The 16,777-nt window shown below is 32.7% G+C and overlaps 3 protein-coding genes across 3 annotated transcripts; 2 read left to right on the forward strand and 1 right to left on the reverse strand.

Moving 5' to 3' along the window:
* The first annotated feature begins 110 nt into the window (after positions 1 to 110).
* Positions 111 to 6,535, forward strand: LOC112688596 (cell-death-related nuclease 7). The gene is made up of 7 exons (XM_025561874.1): positions 111 to 214; positions 1,996 to 2,170; positions 5,120 to 5,360; positions 5,447 to 5,650; positions 5,935 to 6,040; positions 6,105 to 6,249; positions 6,326 to 6,535. Exons 1-7 carry the CDS (start codon positions 111 to 113, stop codon positions 6,428 to 6,430), a joined length of 1,080 nt encoding a protein of 359 aa, XP_025417659.1. The 3' UTR covers positions 6,431 to 6,535.
* LOC112688594 (cytosolic 10-formyltetrahydrofolate dehydrogenase) lies at positions 6,177 to 12,551 on the reverse strand. The gene is made up of 16 exons (XM_025561872.1): positions 12,346 to 12,551; positions 12,136 to 12,277; positions 10,044 to 10,278; positions 9,825 to 9,990; positions 9,579 to 9,683; positions 9,297 to 9,521; positions 8,710 to 8,921; positions 8,360 to 8,639; positions 7,959 to 8,293; positions 7,667 to 7,860; positions 7,395 to 7,588; positions 7,215 to 7,334; positions 6,898 to 7,148; positions 6,618 to 6,817; positions 6,448 to 6,545; positions 6,177 to 6,269 (listed from the first exon to the last, which is right to left on the reverse strand). Exons 1-15 carry the CDS (start codon positions 12,397 to 12,399, stop codon positions 6,490 to 6,492), a joined length of 2,769 nt encoding a protein of 922 aa, XP_025417657.1. The 5' UTR covers positions 12,400 to 12,551; the 3' UTR covers positions 6,177 to 6,269; positions 6,448 to 6,489.
* A 149-nt stretch (positions 12,552 to 12,700) lies between these two features.
* Positions 12,701 to 16,418, forward strand: LOC112688595 (telomerase reverse transcriptase-like). The gene has a single exon (XM_025561873.1). It carries the CDS (start codon positions 12,901 to 12,903, stop codon positions 15,547 to 15,549), a length of 2,649 nt encoding a protein of 882 aa, XP_025417658.1. The 5' UTR covers positions 12,701 to 12,900; the 3' UTR covers positions 15,550 to 16,418.
* Positions 16,419 to 16,777: the final 359 nt, after the last annotated feature.

Genomic DNA, 16,777 nt, shown 5'->3' on the forward strand with positions numbered 1-16,777 from the left:
TTTGTTCAACGAATTCCGTGCTATATAATAGAAAGTTATCGTAGGTTTAACAATCAGTTGGATTATATTTTTGTCTGTATGGTCAGTGTCGTTAAGTACTTCTGACTGAAATGGAACGTAAGATTTCGCTATTAGTCGTCTTTTCCATAGCCATTGTGACGGCGTTTAGCGACCGACTGCAATGCAAAGATCCTAAAGGACAACCGGTTGACTGGTAAGTAATATAATAAACAGCATAATTGGTCGAGCAAGGAATCCTATTATTACACCCAATATCATTGTATCATCTTGAAGGAGTTTATCTATGGGTATTTTTTTTATTTATTTTGTTTTCTGTAACCGTTTTTAATCGATAATTTGGATGTGGTTACTTCTTAGTTCTCGGTATAAAAACATATTTTTGTATTTGAAAGGCTACGGGGAAAAACGATAATAATCAAAAAAAGAGAAAAATCTTATAGTTATATCATCTTGCCATTTGTTTTAAAAAGTAAATTTAATTTTTTTTTTATTCATTTCGCTAAAAATTAGTTGTATTACCATAGTAAATATTTTTGAATTATTTCGTTTTTTATCTGTTAATTTTTTAAATCCTGAAACTTTAAAACTGCAATACTTAACAGTTTAGGAGTATTGACTATTATGGTTTTTCTCCGTAACATTTCATCTGTATATAGCTGTATATGGCGAAACTTTTTTGGGTCAAGTGCCAAATTTTTTTAATCAAGGTTTTGAAAATCGTTCACCTGCCCAAAGAAAATTATATTTTCTAAAGATAAAAATAAAATTTCAGATTTATTACATAATTTTTATTAAATATATATTTTTGTAATTTTATATGAATGATGTTTTATTAAATATCTTTAATATGGTGTTATATATTTAACCATTTTGTGCTCTTTCTTAACGGATAAAGTTTTAATGTCAGGAGTGTACTTTGACATTTTTAGTGAAACACAAAGAACAATTATTTCATTGGTCAAAGCAATTTCTTTCTTTGGGTTTAATTTAATTCGTTAAGAAAGATTAAACTTTCACAAGCATAAGTTTAAAAAAAAATTGAAAGTATAAGGAATATAATCATTTTTAAAATGTATGAAATTTGTTTTTTTGAATTTTTCTTAAGTAAAATACTATAAATAGTATAATTTTGTTTATGTAAAATTTTTAATAATTTCAATTTTTTCGCGTGCTATTAAAATGTATAACTTTTGTCACGCATGTCATAGGTTTGTCACTCCAGGTGTATAGCGAGTTAAATTCTAAAACTTAAAAAAATACAGAAAATCATTGCAGTATGCTGAAAATAAATAATATTCACATTATGTTTGTATCTTTTATGTATTTAAACAGTTTAAAAATTATTAAGAGTATAGTTACTATAATTTATAATTTGCCACCCAAGAAAAATACTTAAGGTCATAAGTACCCTGGTGCGGATACAAGGGGGCTATGGGGGCTGAAGCCTGAGTACCTAAAATATATTTCAAAGACTGGATACCTACTTTAATTTCCAATTCATTCATTAAAGTAAAGAAAAGCAACACTATACTTATAACATAATTATTATTTTATATTACTTATTGACGTTTAAGAGTGAACTGTGATATTTTTTAAACTACTAAATATTTTGCGCTCTTACCCATATTATTGCATAATTTAGGTATGCAATAAAAGGTAATTTTTTTATTACATTTTTTTTATTATTATTTTATAATATATATATATATATATATGATTATTATTTAATTCACTATAAAAACGTTAAACTAATGTCTATGATTTTATGTTTACATAAAACCATAGAAATTAAGTATACTTGAAATCCAGCCTTCCTCCCTTTTTCATTTTTAGATCCGCGCCTGCAAGTACTTACCTAACCTATAAATATGTATAAATATATGTTAAGTCTTAGACATGTTTGAATTTTGTGTGCATGCTCAGCACAATTTTTTTTTATACTTCTGTGTTTATCTCATAATATGTGTAAAAAAGGTTTACGGCCATCAAACTTCCGAATCTCAAGTCCGATGAGTCGGACGGTACAGTTTACTTCTACATGGATGCTAAGAATTCCCAATGGACTTTCTTGACCGGCATCACTACCGAGGAGTCTGCTATCGGATACACCGTGGGACAGATGTACTCGCCATCGCAAAATTATAATAACGTAAGTTACAGTTAAGATATGATATTTTAACTCATAGTTTATAAGTACTATTATAATATTTTGGCAATTAAGACGAGTTTAGACGCATTTATTTCAACATTTTAAAATGCATGTAATATTTGCATGTCTTTAATGAATTATTGGGCAACGAGATTTCTTGATATGTGTACTTGATGTGAGTACTTTCCAGCCATATTACTGGCATTTTCATATAACTGTCCAACACAGTTTTTAATATCGATACCAAAGTTCTCAATTATATGCCCATAAATATCTTGAAATTTCAAAAAAACGTTCAACGGGTTGTTCATCATAATTAACGTATCGTAATACAATAGCTAATTGGTCAGTGTAATTGATATCAGGTGTAGAGTCAACAATCAGACCAAAATATTTTGCATTTTTTATTTCTTCTATTATGTGTTTTAAAACTTTATCTACCATTAAAATTATGATTTCACGAACTATATATGATGAAATATAATTTGTTTTACCAATACCAACGCTCCCATAATTATTGAGATCTTATTTTAAAATGGATCAAACTTTGTTAAAAGTCTAAAATGTCTAAATAGCAGTATTATATTATTAATATTATTATTATCTATTTGCTATCGAATTATTTTTGACTGTTGGTTATTTTTAAAACATTGTCCACACACGCTCGACAATGTTCTCCAAAACAGCAACAAAACGAAAACATTTTGATGTTTACCGACACCGCTCGGGACAAGACTTTGTTTTTAAAAATACGAATAATTTGTTGGAAAAAACAATTGTTATGAAAATGTTTTGATTTTGTCGAAAAACACTGAGTTTCTGTTTTGTTTTACTTTTGTCGTCTATGTGTGGAACCGACATAATAATGCTGATAATGCTCCATAATACCCGAAAAATTCCATTACACGCATTTCCTTGTAATTTCATTTTTTCCGAAAAATGTTAATCCTCTATGAGATAAAAATTGAACAACTGCTACTGTTGGTTTTAAAACATCCCTCCAATAGTGAATATTTTTTTTATTTTATTTTATTAATAATTTAAACTAGTGAATTTGATGAACATGTGAACTAAAGAATAGTTAATTTGAACTATTCATTTCAATGAACTGTGAACTAATGAACTTTTCCTTAAATTGAACTGGAAATTCCTTATCTAAAAGGGCTGTCACACGTGGCGATTTTATTCGCCGCGACTAGTAGCAGCGACTTCTCGCCACATCAAGTCACGCGAGTAGGTTGTCACACACGGAGTAGTACGAGATAGCGAGTAGCGAATAGTCAATCGCAAAAATATCGTCAATTGTATTACGTCGTACCATTTTAAGACGAATAATTCGCCTTACGTGTGCAGAATTAGTAGAACAATTAATTGTTGATGTAAAAAATACGTGAAAGAGGAAGTGGGTTCGTAATTGGATTCGTAAAAGAAAACAATTTGGGGCCTCTGCCTTACTTTTGAAGGAATTGGCTGAAGAAGATCATTCTGCTTACTGAAATATTATGCAGTTATCATAGATGAAGTTTGTTCGTTATTCGAATAAATAACTTGGCAAGACTATCAAATAATTCGATAGTTATTATTCAATAACGCCCATCACTAATAAATATGGCATTGTCGCCCAGTATATTAGTTAAAATATGCCCTGTGCTATCCTTATGGCACATGCATCTTAAATAAATCTATAATAACAATAACAATACAGTTTATTATGATTTTGATCATTAAATATATTAAACTAGTTGAATTACCTGTCGTTGCCATGTCTAGGTATTGTTGTTATCTGGCAAGATTTAATATTGTCTCTACAAATAAAATTTAAATAAGATTGTTAAAAAAATATTTCATATATATATTAATTAGTTATGGAGCTGATTATTATCATTATTTGTTTTATTTATTTTAGCTTTTGGCAGTAGCTTCACCTGTGCTAGAATATAGGTATACATAGATTATTAATATCCGGTTTCATCCATGGTTTAAATTGTTAAATTGACCAGCTGTTCGAGTGTTAGTGTTGTTTTTTGTTTTATAAAAATCTGACCAAGAAATAACGTTTTTCATTTTTAACCCCTATTACCTTTTTAATTTAGGAACATGAGTTACAGAGTATGTATACTTCACCCATGTGCAGTATTATTTGTGTTACATACCCTATTATACCTATTAAATTTAATAGGTATATAAAAAAAATAATAATTTATGACAACAATTTTATTATACAACTTCTCTATAAACTACATTTGATGTATTTCCTGTTGGTGCCAAATAACTAAACTAGTGAGTGTATTGGCACTAGAGTATGCCACGTAAAATTGTAACTGTCCATGTAAAATCAATCTTCTCTTATATCGATTCCTACGATTTTTAATGTTTGACCTTGTGATTTATATATTGTCATAGTAAAACATACATTGACAGGGAATTGCATTATCTTGATTGGAATGGATAATCTGATGGTATCATTGGTATACAAGGAATAAAAACTTATTCACATGTTGCAGATCCAGTCGTAGTTTAAACTTCTATTAAAGTTTTTTGAAAATCAGTCATACATAGACGTGTCCCATTATACAATTTTGGTGGGCTAAGATTTTTTAGAAGTATTATAGGAGTACATACCAATTTTCAATGTTAATTGAATTATCAATTGTAAATTAATTAAATAATCATAATTGTAAAAAATTAATTCAATGTTCATGCATATTATTATTAAAGAAAGCTCATTCGACTATTTACTTTTTGACCAGAGTTTGTTGAAAATTTAAATAAATACCAGGGTTCAATGCAACTATTCTACTTTATACTATCTATGTACCTAATATACATATTGAAGTATTGTACACAGAAGTAAAAAATAGATCATCGATATAAATAATATACATATATAACGGTTTATTCTCCATTTGATTCACAATAGCCTATTACATTATATTTCATCCTGTTTAGTCCATAATGTGGATTGTATACAACGACGAACCAACCAATGGTAATGTAACGTATAGTCTGGGCCATTCTAAGGGTGTTGTGGTAGCAAATAATGATTTGGGATTTTGGCTAGTTCACAGCGTGCCCAAATTCCCGCAACTGCCTTACCAGAACAATTCGTATAGGTATCCCAAAACTGGCGTGAAGTACGGCCAGAGTTTTCTTTGCATGTCCATGATGGCTGAGGAATTGGACAAAATTGGTTAGTGAATAGTCTTGGATTGGATAAAATAAACGTACATTTTATAATAATCATTAGTTAATATCCTCCTCTCTTAATGAACGCAGGTGATCAGTTAATCAACAATGAAGTTAAAGTGTATGGCAGTCACTTCGGTGGCAATCTCAAATATATGTACCCAGGTCTTTACAATACCACATTGCCGCACAGCAAGCCTAGCAAGAAAAACAATGGAGTTAGAATACAACATCTTCAATCCATAGAGCATTTTAAATTCTTATCAATTTCAAAAAATCGATATTTTGGAAAAGGTAAATTATTTAGTGATAGCATACATGTATTTTGGTAACACATTTATTAATGTTTGCAATATAATAATAATAATTAACTGTATTTTAAAAAACATAATATGACTTAAACATTATTTAAAAACTGAAACAAAATGGACAATAATTTTACAAATGAAAAATTAAAGGAATGCTTAAGTAACTACCAGTAATAAATGAGTTGTTTGGAATAACACAGATTATTAACATACTGTTTATCAAAAAAATTATAATACAAATATATATATATACAAACATAACTATTACAGATTTGTATGCAGACTTAATAACAAACATGATACAGTCTAATGTATACACAGAGACTTGGTTAAATACAAGAGATAGGTTCCACTCCAATTGTTCCAGTCGGTACAAGTAAGTTAAGGTAAATTAATATTGAGCGTGTTAACAAAATCATTTTATATTTAAATATATTTAGAACTCTAAACATAAAAACATTATCCTTTGAAGATAATAAAGGATTCAAAACTTTAAGATACAATTCTTCCAAGGATCATTCAAAATGGGTTATATCTGGTAAGAGTTCTGTTCCATGGACTTGCATAGGTGACATAAATCGAGGTGTAAGTTAATTAGTATTTAACTGTAATATAAAAAAAATATATTCATTTTTTACACAAAATATATTTCAATTTATAGTTAGAACAAACACATCGTGGAGGTGGAACAGTATGTATAGTTTCATCAACAATATGGAATCAATTCAAGAAACTAGTGTTTGACATTGAAAAGTGTACAATTTAGTGAATATTAATTCTCACCCAGAATGGTTATTAGTAATCGTGTTTGAGCACCATTATTATTTAATATTCCACTGTTATGCATTTTGTTTTTAAATACTCATTTAAAGCTTCTTCACCTAATTTAGAAAATTATAATTTAATTTGCAAATTTAAAAATGAAATAAATAATGCTAAAAAAACTACTATACCTAAGTCTTTACCAAATCCAGACTTCTTAAAACCTCCAAATGGAGCTGCCACATCAGTTTTATTGTAAGTGTTTATAAATACAGTACCAGCATCAATTTTTTCAGCAAATCTTAAAGCTTTGCTAATATCCTTTGTGAATATACCTGAAGACAGACCATATTCTGTTGAATTGGCCCTCTTAATGACTGCATCCAGGTTGCTATTGGGTACATTTTATTTCATTCAGGATTTTAAATTTAAAGAGTAAAAAAAGTTGTAAAATGCATTTCTTTTAATTACCTGCCACTAAATTTAGATATAGCCATGATTGGTCCAAATGATTCTTCTTGTGCAATAAACATGTGGTCCTCGACACCTGTATACACAGTTGGCTCAAAATAGTATCCAGGTCGATCAACTCGTTTTCCTCCAATTTTCAGTTCGGCTCCTTCATTATTTGCTTTTTGGCAGTAGTTCAATAGTTTTTCCAAATGGGTTTTATGATTTTGGGGTCCATGATGAGTGTCTCGTTCTAATGGATTTCCAATTTTCTAATATTAAGTAAAATACATTAAATTATTGTGTGAATAAAATATAGTTATGTATAATATACTCACAATTTTTTTAACTTCTTCAACAACTTTATCGACAAACTTGTCATGTATGCTGGATTCCACAAACACTCTACCTGCAGCTATACAATTCTCTCCTTTGTTGAAAAACACTCCTCCCATACTCTAATAATAATTAAAGCAAATTGTTTAAAACAAATTCTAAATGTAAGGAATCACACATACCATTCGAACAGATTTCTCCAAGTCGCAGTCATCAAATATAATCAGTGGGGATTTCCCACCAAGTTCTAATGAAACTTTTTTTAAGTTTGATTCTGATGATGCTTTCATGATCATATGACCTGTTGCAGTGCTTCCTGTGAATCCTACTTTTCTTATATCAGGATGCTCAGCTATTGCTCTACCAGTCACGGTACCTAATAGTACCATCATAAGTTGCAGGATTTAGAAGATTTAAAAAACAGTTAACATTATAAATCTCAGTTTCATATTACCAAGTCCAGGTAAAATATTTATCACACCAGATGGAAAACCAGCTTCAACAGATAGTTCTGCAAACTTTAAAGCAGTGAGTGGAGACATTTCTGTTGGCTTCAATACCACAGTATTGCCTGCAGCTAAACATGCAGCCATCTTCCAGGATAACATCATTAATGGATAATTCCATGGTGTGATGATACCACAGACACTATAAATCAAACATTTATATTATATATATATTTATTTATATATATTATACAAATTAAAAATATATATTTGTAATATTTCTGTTTATAATCTACATACCCAATTGGTTCTTTTTTTGTAAATGTTAAATTTCTATTAGGTCTAGCATGTGATATAGGAACTGTTTGTCCATGTATTTTATCTGCCCAGCCAGCAAAATATTTCCAAACATCAATTGACATACCAATATGAGTTTTCAATGCTAATGTATATACTGCACCAGAATCAATGGATTCTATTGTTGCTAATTCTTCTCTGTGTTTATCTAATAAATCAGCGATTTTATACATAATAGCTCCACGATCTCTAGGACTCATTTCAGTCCATTCTCCTTCAAAAGCTTTACTAGCAGCATTAACGGCTTGATTCACATCAACTTCAGATGCACATTGAATCTATATTACACAATAAATATTAGGAAGCCAATGACAATAAATAACTAAATAGATTATAAACTTTACAGAACAAATGACAGATTCGTCAGCAGGATTGATACACTCTACCGTGTTTCCAGATTCTGAATCTATAAATTGACCATTAATGAATAATTGTTTGGCAAACTGTAATTTCATATTGTTAACTTCAATTACAACTGGATCATATTCTACATGCTTCTTTTCATCAGAAGTACCTCTTGACCTCTTAATCAAGGTGTTACAGAAATCTGAGAAAATGGGAGACATGAATACATCATCATTTTTTATAGTCAATTTCAATTTATCTTTGATCTCTTCAATTAATCTATAAAATCATCATGAACATCAAATTAATTATATCATGTAAAACAAAAACTAATTTGTTCATTTATTACCTGACTACATCCATAGAACCAGCTCCGGATTGGAAAAAATGTGTATTATTTTCAATACCCATATTAAGAATATTTTTCCAGATAGTCTCAACAATTGGGATAAGCGCTTTCTCCTCAGCTGTGAATTCAATTGTTTCTTGAATGGTGTCAGCTTTACCATACATTGATGCAGCCATCATTTTTCCATCTACAGACAACCTATTTATGTTCAGCTAATAAAGAAAATAAAAATAAATTACATCAAAATTATATAATTGCAGCAACTACTAGAAAACTATTAAAAAGTAGGTACAAATTATAATTAACCAATTATAACTAGAATTTTACTAAATTTTGAATTGCTATTTATTCATATATAGTTTTGAAAATTACATAACAGTTATAAATAGTTGATTTTACCATATTTATACTTTTATAATCTTAATACATTTTTGGTATTTTAATATTATTTACTAAGTATTAAATTTTAAATATTGAGAAAAAAATCATATTTATTAAAATGTATTAAGATTTATGTTCCTATGATATTTAAATATAGCTCTAATAATATTTTAATAAATTGAATTAATATTAAATTTGGAATTTACTTTTAAACCATCATTACAGGTAATCAATAGACCATTATCATGAACAACAGCTGGGTTTTGGAGCGTATCAACAGTTATTAGATCACCTGTTGGTGTATCATTAGACCAAATGGCTGATTTATATAACTTAACTTCAGTGTTATCTATAATAGTCCAAGCACCAGGTGAACTGTCTAATCCTCTAATGAAGTTATGAATATCTTTGCCGTTTTTGTTCCAATCTATCTAAAATAATTGATAGATACAACAGCATGTTTAACAATAAAAATGTATCATGCATACTTTTTGAAGTGACTTTTTTCTAACTGATGGTTCAAATGAAACACCTTCTGTTGATTGTGGTATAACTGGAGCAGTTCCATTAGCAACCATATCAACGGCTTCAGCCTAGGTTCATTAATGTTTATTTTTAGGAACATGATCATATTATATTTTAAGCGATATAAATGAACAAAAATAAGATTTCATAATCGCTATTTTAAGAACACAATTATTGAACAGTTGTTTTACAACAATATACATTATTACCATACTCTTGATGCCTTCTGGATATAAAAATCTATTATACACCGAATCAACAGTATCATCTGGCAAGACTGGACATGATTTTTGTGATAATATTGGACCTGTATCAAGCCCGTCATCAGCCCAAAATATAGAAAATCCAGCTTCTTTGTCTCCATTTATTAATGTCCTTTAACAAAACTCATTAGTTGATATTATGTATTGAAATTAGTAATAAATTACCAATTTATAGCGCTAACTCCTCTATGTTTAGGTAAAATTGAAGGATGATAACATATGCTTTTATGTTTTGGATGTTCAATAACTTCCATTGGAATAAATTGTGAACAGAATGGTAGTACGTTGAGTTCAGCATCAACTTGTTTGTACTGAGCTACAATTTCGGGCAAGGCTTGTTCACCTTTACGCCACGATTTGATTTTAAATACAGGAGTACTATTTTCTGATGCAATAGCAGCTAATAAAAATAAAAATAAAAGTAAGAAAACAATTTGAAAGTGTTTTTAGACAATATGAAAAATATTTATTTTTGTTTAACATACAAGTTAAAAATAATTTTAATTAATAAAAATCTTAAAAATGAAAATAATAGCTTTAGGTTAGGCAAATATTAAAATTAGCCTAATTTGTTTTTTAATACCACTCTAATGCACCTTAATTGCATTTTAGTATTTTTTTTTTTTTTTTTTTATTAGAATATAAAGACTAAAGTATTTGTCAAACACCTACCAATCATCTTTTATTTTTATATTTTATTTTAATAAATAATTTTAACTAAAAATATACTCATACAATTATTAATGATAATAATTTAATAGCATATTATAGATGTAGGTACATGCACAATATTTTATCATGAAAAATTTGTTTAGTATTCAATACTAATTAGTACTAAGTTACTGAAATTATAATTGGGAACAGTTTGATTCAAATTTAATCAAATGTTTCAACATATAATTTCATACTATTATGTATATAAAATTAATAAATTAAGATTTAATTGGACAACACTTATTCTTCAAAAAAATATAATTATTAAAAAAATTAGGAGCATTACTGTCAACAATAATTAAATAAAATTTAATAAAGTTTGATTTAATAATTAAATGATAGTGTATATGTATAATAATATTAATTACTTGAAATATTATCAAATGCAATATTTTAATCAATACTATATTGATTCACAAAATTTAATTAATCATGTGTACAAAGTTTAACTTTTAGTAATTTTTATTTTAAGAATACATTAATTATATAAATACTTTGTAGATATTAAAATTAACTAGCAAATAAAAACGGTTTACCTAATTTTTTTTTATATATTAGAGCTTCTAGATTTTATATTTTATCTAGAGTTATGATATTTTAATTTAGTTAATGATAGATGCATAAAACATAAATATTTAAAATAAAATAAAAATGTGTACCTACTTCTTAATTTTATAATAATTAATATACGCTGTATATTAAACTATGTATTAATTGGAAGAATAAAATTGTTTTATATATTATGTAATATTATATATTCTAATTTCCAAGAAATTCATTAGTAATTATACAGTTATGAGTTATTTTAGGACAAATTTATTTTCTAAGCTTTAGAAATTCTAAATGATTGATAATTTATAAATGTGAATGCAACAATATTTTCATATATTTACAAATAACCAAAGTTATTTGTAAGTGTTAAAATATGAAATTATAAATATTATTATTTTATTAAATTATCAAAGGCATAAATAATATAACTATTAAGAATGTTGTTCAATATTTTTAATTTTCAATTACAATAAACTATAATACTGTTAATAAGCACTCTTATGATAACTGATAAACTCAATTTTAAATTTATATTAAGATAATAGATGAAATATAGGTTTTAAATATAAAAATTATTAACAAAATACAAATAATGCAGAAGAAATTAACAATTGAAATTAAATTAACTAAAGTAACAAATAAATTACTTCAGGTTCCTTTATAAAGATAGACGTAATAACTAAAATGTAATAAATATTTATTATAGACCAATGAATTATTGAAATTTAAGAGTAAACATCTCTGAAGGTTATTTTTTGTATTAAGTTAATGAAAATTCATTTATATTAATGTCAACCCCCAAAGAGTTACTTTTTCTTTTTGCATTTCAGAAAGGTTAAAATAGATAAGAAAAAAAATTGCATGCAAAATTATAAGTAAAATTCATGTATTTTAATATGTTTAAGACTTTTAAAAAACAATTAATATTATGTTTTAAACTATTTTAATTTGTTAATAAATTAAAATGTGTTGGAAAATAGGAAATCATTACCCAATGGATCTTGTCTGTTGCCCTTGTCCAATATGGTGAACACACCGACCACACGGTGACCATTTTTTATAAGTAATTTATAGACTTCAGCCGCGAAAGTACTCTGGCCGATAATAGCAACATTGAGGTCCCGTTGGTTGGTCTACAACGAAAAGTGCACAGTTGTTAAAGAGGGCAAAAGTAGAACCGAAGTCCAAAATCTTTCCTTACCAAACCGAAACGGCTTGTCGGCCGATTCTTGATGAACTTTCTGAGCATAAACATTTTCAAAACACTGACGGCACTGACAGATTCAATTCCCCTCAACTAAGTCTAATTAATTCTAACGGGATGGTACCCACCAAACAATATGCCGATAGTCCTAACAAGTTAGAAATGGTTCTGGAATACGAGATTGTGTACGACGGCGTGTTGAAACCGTTGATTACGTTTCACGGCGATAAGCCGAGTTATTGATAAATAAAAAAAACACACGTGGTTATCAGTTAATCACGAAATTAGTTATTTTCGTCGCGATGGGATGGGGGTAATTTCTGAAAAATATTACTCTACGACTATTAGATACTCAGAGTGCGCGTTAGCCGCGTTTTCACAGTGTCGTGCACATTATTCTTACGGTGTACAATAATAATTGATCAAAGTACCGACGGTAGTTGATAACGTTTAAAACGTAGTGAATAATTAGTATTAAATTCGAATGATTTTTTTTAAATGTCAAGAGTGAATTATTAGTGTTGTCTGAAGGTGCTGTGGTAACCGGTCGCGATGCCGGCAGCGGGCGTGGACCGACTGGTCACAACGAGTTTGCCACAATTTCTTTTGTTGATTATGGAACCGGAAGCGGTTTTCGGGCTGGAAGACGCGGTCAGGAGCCTGCATGTCGTAGTAGTGTGTTACGATATGCAAGACTTCTATAAACGTCTTGACACTATTTCTAGACCACCCGCCGCCTCCGACAGGGTCAGCCTTGACGAGTTCATCTATTATTGCGACAGCAAGATCCGAATGGAATTCGCGGCAGGCAACGAGCCCGCAGCTGCCGGTTATCGGTGCTGCATGACGGTCAGCGACCTGATGCGGATGGACGCGTGGGCCCGGCTCTACGACCGCGTCGGCCCGTACGTGATGAAGTACCTGTTGCACAGCTGTGTGCTGTTTGTGCCTCTCAACCGGGACGTTTATTATTGCGTGCGCGGGCCATCGTCTCAGGCGGGCCATTACGAAGTGCTGCAGTCGTTCCGGGCCCGGGCGGCTGGGTTGCGGCGGAACAAACGAGCAAAACCGTCAAAAGTGACCGCAACGAGCTTCACCGTGGCCGGGTTGCTGATGGCCGCCAAGCCGATTTGCCACGGAACGGATGCGGACGCTATGATACGCGAGATTGTACTGCAAGCACGGGGTTGCGGCGACAACGAAACGCAACTAGCCGCGTTGAAGTGCAAGCTGAAAGTGATGACGGACAGGGACTCGTTGCAGGCATACAGGGACATTTATGAGGCGACCGTCGGCGACCCGGGACCGGCCGAAATCCCGTTGTGCAGAGTGAAACGATTCGCCTCCACGATAGTGCGCAAAATCGTGCCGCGGCAACTGTTCGGCGCGTCCGTCAACCGGGACCGGTACTGCGACAACTTGTGCAAAGTGCTCAACTTCGGCATGCGTCATGCGTTCACCGCGCAGCATATCGTGCACGGCATCAAGACGACGAAAGTCGGGTGGCTGAAGTCCGTGGACGCGGCTCAGCGCACCGCGATGCTGACGGGAACCCTGGTGTGGCTGACCAACTCGTTCATATTCAGCCGAATCTTCCATTTTTTCCGCGTAGTGTGGACAGACACTCCCAGTCACGGGGTCGCGTACTTCGACAAAACCCAGTGGGCGGCAATGTGCCACGCGAAGATTTCGCCGTTGCTCGGCGGCGGGGACGGTGCCGGCGGATTCTTTAAGCAGCTTGTCGACGGCGGTGATGACTCGTCGCACAGGAACTGGAACGTGTGTCCGTACGCGAAAAAACCGAATGGCGGCGTGCGACTGATATTCAAGCTGCGGCGGCGCAACGAGCCCGGCGCCAAACAGCTGATGGACCACTGTCTGACGTTCCTGCGGTGCCTGGCGCGCACATACCCGCCCGAATTCCAGTCCGTGTCCAAGCCGCAGTTCTTCCGCGGCTGGAACGCGCTTCAACGGCGGCACCGGCCAAACAATGGATACACGTCACCCGTATACTATGTGCGTACGGACTTCCGGGATGCGTTCACCAGTTTTAAGCAGGGCAAGCTGCTGGCGGTTGTCTGGCAACGTATCAGCGAACGGTTCGGCAACAGGTCGCAGGCGTTGCGCGTGCACTCAGTGGACGTGGTGAAGGTAGGCGGTGGCAGCGGCACGGTGTACTGCAAGAAACGAAAGTACTGCGACGGGCTACCTGTGCCCAATTTCCCGTCGGGCTCACTGGTGTTTTACGATGGGACGACCGCGGTTCCTCTGGACCGCATCTGGAACGTCGTGCGCAAATGTGTTCGTCGCAACGCTGTGGAATGGCGAGGCCGCCGTTGGGTTATGACCCGGGGCGTTGTGCAGGGTGACCGGCTATCCGTGGCGCTGTGCGACTTGCTGCTGGCCGACTTGCAGGCCACCCGTTTAGAACGCGCAATCAGCGACAGCGGTGCTGCTAGTCAGCTGTACCGTTTCGTAGACGATTACGTGTTCGTCTCGCATGACCGGGCCGCGGCCTCGCGATTCCTAACCGTCATGTGCGCCGGATTTGACGAGTACGGGTTGCGACTGAACCACTCTAAAACCAAGACCAACCTGAAGGAAGATGGCAGCAGCGGTGAGACGGTCAAATTCTTGGGGTTCCGGTTGAACCCGACCACGGGCGAAGTGACCAAGGACGTGAGTGTTTACCGAAACCAGCGACCGTTACACTTCTTCGATTACGAGCTGGGCCGCGGATTTCCCGGCCAGACCCTGTACGCCAAGATCATTAGGCCCAACCAACATCCCTTGCCTGTAGCCCTGGTCTGCAAGTCGTTCAACTCTGTGACCATAGTGGCCCGGAATCTGGCGTTCGTCGTGGCACTCAAGGCATTCGCTGTTGTCACTGCCATCAAGCAGTATTTCTTCCACCTGAACCCGACGTTCGTGCTCAAGACTGTGCACGCTATCGCCCGGCTCATGTACGGTAAAGTGTGCGGCCTCATCAGGCGCTCGGCTGTCACCCCTTCCCAGTGCAAGTGGATCGTATACGAGGTGTACGCCACCATGTTCCAAGTGCATTTCTCCGACAGCGATAGTCGCATCACCTACATTGCAGACCAGCTCCGCCGCTGTCAATCTGCCATCGGCCAAAAGTGCAACGATCGTATCCTAAAGATGGCCCTAAAACGTTGTGGGTTCGCCAAAATCTTTGGATAACCCTTACAGCAACCCTTACAGTTGACGCATACTTCTCCCTATTTCGCACCTCGCACACCGACAGTCAGTCTTAATTAAATTAATTAAATTAAGTCTTAATTACTTAACAGTCAGTCTTAATTAAAGTCTCTTTAAGTTAATACATTTTCATTTATGTTTTTATTTATGTTTTATGTAGCCTTTTGTTTTATACTTTTTAGTGCATTATTTAATTAGCAAGTAAAATATTTTGTTATTATATGAGTTTACATGAACCCAATTTTACCGGTTTTTTTTCTGGCGAAGTTTACAGTAAAAAAATGTACTTTTGGCGGAGTTTACATGCACCTAACCTGGTTGGGACCACCTATTCCCTATTATGTCTATATTAGTCCCCTATCTGGTTTTATTTTTCTTTACATTTTACCTTTGTAGGCATCATTGTTTTTATAATCAATTGTAATTTGTAAATACGAAAATGGATTGGTTAAGTTATTACAAATTGTTAGATTCGTAGTTTCAATGAATTATTATTATTCATTCATTCATATTTAGTCTTGCATGATGGCAATTTATATATATTATTCGTACTTTGAAAAAAATGCATGAGAACCATTTTACTATTGAATTATTTATCCATTAAATATCTAATTTATGTTACATATGACTTTATGGATCATTTTAACGAGTAAAAATTGATATTAACCATATATTATTTAAATACACTGTCAAAGTAAATAAGTAAATGTTGTATTAACAATAACTTTACGACGGTGCCAGATTTCCCAGTAAACACTAAAAGCTAGTGTTTTAGACGGAAAATAAATTTTAATATTTCATTTTTATTGTATGTAATTAAAACTAAAATAAATGCAACTAATTATAAAATGTTTTTAGACCAACGAAATTGTGGTGATATTTTTATTTTATGTTTTCCAATTTCAAAATCGTAGAGTTTTATCAAAATATATTCATTAACTGTTATGTACTATAATAATTTTTTTTAATTCTATCTATTAAAAAGCAATAAAAAAAAATATTTTTTTAACTCTTTATTACTATTACATTGGTTTACTTAGTATCTTTTTAGAAATAAAACTTAGACATAATTAAGTGATGTATACTATGGATACTAGATTCAAAATGATGAATTCATAGTGATGTATCCATTAAGATACAAAAATAAAATATAGTTTAGGGGGTAGTGTATCTTGAAATACACGAAATTGAAAACAGCTTCTTTGAGGTG

This window comes from Sipha flava, unplaced genomic scaffold (genome assembly GCF_003268045.1).
Source record: "Sipha flava isolate LNK unplaced genomic scaffold, YSA_version1 39_pilon_pilon, whole genome shotgun sequence".
Taxonomy (NCBI): domain Eukaryota; kingdom Metazoa; phylum Arthropoda; class Insecta; order Hemiptera; family Aphididae; genus Sipha; species Sipha flava.